This window comes from Austrofundulus limnaeus, unplaced genomic scaffold (genome assembly GCF_001266775.1).
Source record: "Austrofundulus limnaeus strain Quisiro unplaced genomic scaffold, Austrofundulus_limnaeus-1.0 Scaffold303, whole genome shotgun sequence".
Lineage (NCBI taxonomy): Eukaryota > Metazoa > Chordata > Actinopteri > Cyprinodontiformes > Rivulidae > Austrofundulus > Austrofundulus limnaeus.
This window is the reverse complement of record NW_013952705.1, coordinates 104,572-105,923: the sequence shown is the minus strand read 5'-3', so window position 1 is coordinate 105,923 and position 1,352 is coordinate 104,572. Positions and strand designations below refer to the sequence as shown.

Sequence of the window (1,352 nt, the reverse complement as noted above, 5' to 3'; positions counted from 1 at the left end):
CATATATATATACACATATAAGGTAAAAGGTGAAAGGCTCGATATTTTACCAAAATGAATCTGCCTTAAACTTGTCCCAACAACCTATTGTACTGTGAGATCATTTTAAGAGTTTATAAGATGGTGTTGCTTTGAGCTCTTTAGCCATACCTGCAGCTAAAATATCTACAGATGGATTAAACACGGATTAAACACTACAGAAAGAATTAAAAATAAATAAATTAATTAATAAATTTGAGTTCAGGGGTAGGCCAGAGCCCAGAGAAAGAAAACAAAKTGGGGAGAAAAAGTGTTCAAGTAGAATGATTGCTAAACGAAGGAAACAGAAAGTGAGTGTTCGGGAAAAAACGGTGATGAAGACTAAAAGCCTAATTGAAGAAAATATGTGCACACATTATCGTGTCTAAAGCAGTCGTGCACATGCATGCGGGTGCACATAAAGGCCATGCACAGACAGAGGGAGTGGTTCTGTGCTTTATAGACCTCATTAAGTCTGGTCTCTTTWGCAGAGCCAAGTCAGCAGTTTGGTCCAGTATGAATTCATATCAGCAAAAATGAACAGATCAATAAAGACTTAATAGACCCTGAAGAGAATGGATAAGGGAGATTGAGAGAGGAAAGGGACTCAGTCAAAGAACAGCAAGGAAATAAGAACGACTCCAGATGAACTGATAAGCCTCAGATTACCAGATTCTGCATTCTGACTGAATTATTTTTGACATTTTAAAATGCTATCTGATTGACTACACAATATTCACAAGTAGCATTCAAGTAGACACTCAAAAAAACTAATGCAATTAGAATAAATAAAAATAATTAAAAGTATAAGCATCTTTTATTTGTCTTAACAATAGAGCAACTTTGACAGAACAGCTCTTTATCACAGCACTTTCTAAAGCAAGTTTAGCCTCTWTAAGTTTTAAGCCTTTAAATGAAGTTCATTCTTTGGCCAGATGACGCCCACCTTTCTTCAAATCAATCCGCAGCTTTCGTCCTGCTTTCTTGTTGGACACCAAACTGGACAGTACTGGACTCTTTCCGAGGAGGGGGCTCTCGCTTTTCACCTTAGGACTCTATGTGGAGAATGTAGAGATTTCAATTGTTTAACAGAACCAAATAAAATGTCAAAATGCTTTAAGTCATGATATAAGAAATATTAAAGGGGGAATATTATGTGTTTCTCAGACATATAAAGTCTATACCATAATAAAGTAACAATGTCACCTTCAGTTGTTATTAATATGCTGTTTATATGTTTAAATAGAAAATAAATTTGACTTCTCATCGTATCTGGTTCTAAACACCTTGAAATTGGCCTCTGTCTCTTTAAGAACCTCCTTCCATTTCTGTCC

At 35.7% G+C, this 1,352-nt stretch overlaps 1 protein-coding gene across 2 annotated transcripts in view; it reads right to left on the bottom strand.

Moving 5' to 3' along the window:
- The window catches only part of LOC106526992 (partitioning defective 3 homolog B), a 120,564-nt gene that overhangs the window by 34,938 nt on the left and 84,274 nt on the right, over positions 1-1,352 (bottom strand). For both annotated transcript variants that reach the window (XM_014021736.1, XM_014021738.1), the window contains one exon: positions 965-1,073. In XM_014021736.1, coding sequence (XP_013877190.1) covers positions 965-1,073 — 109 coding nt within the window. The remainder of the gene's footprint in view (positions 1-964; positions 1,074-1,352) is intronic.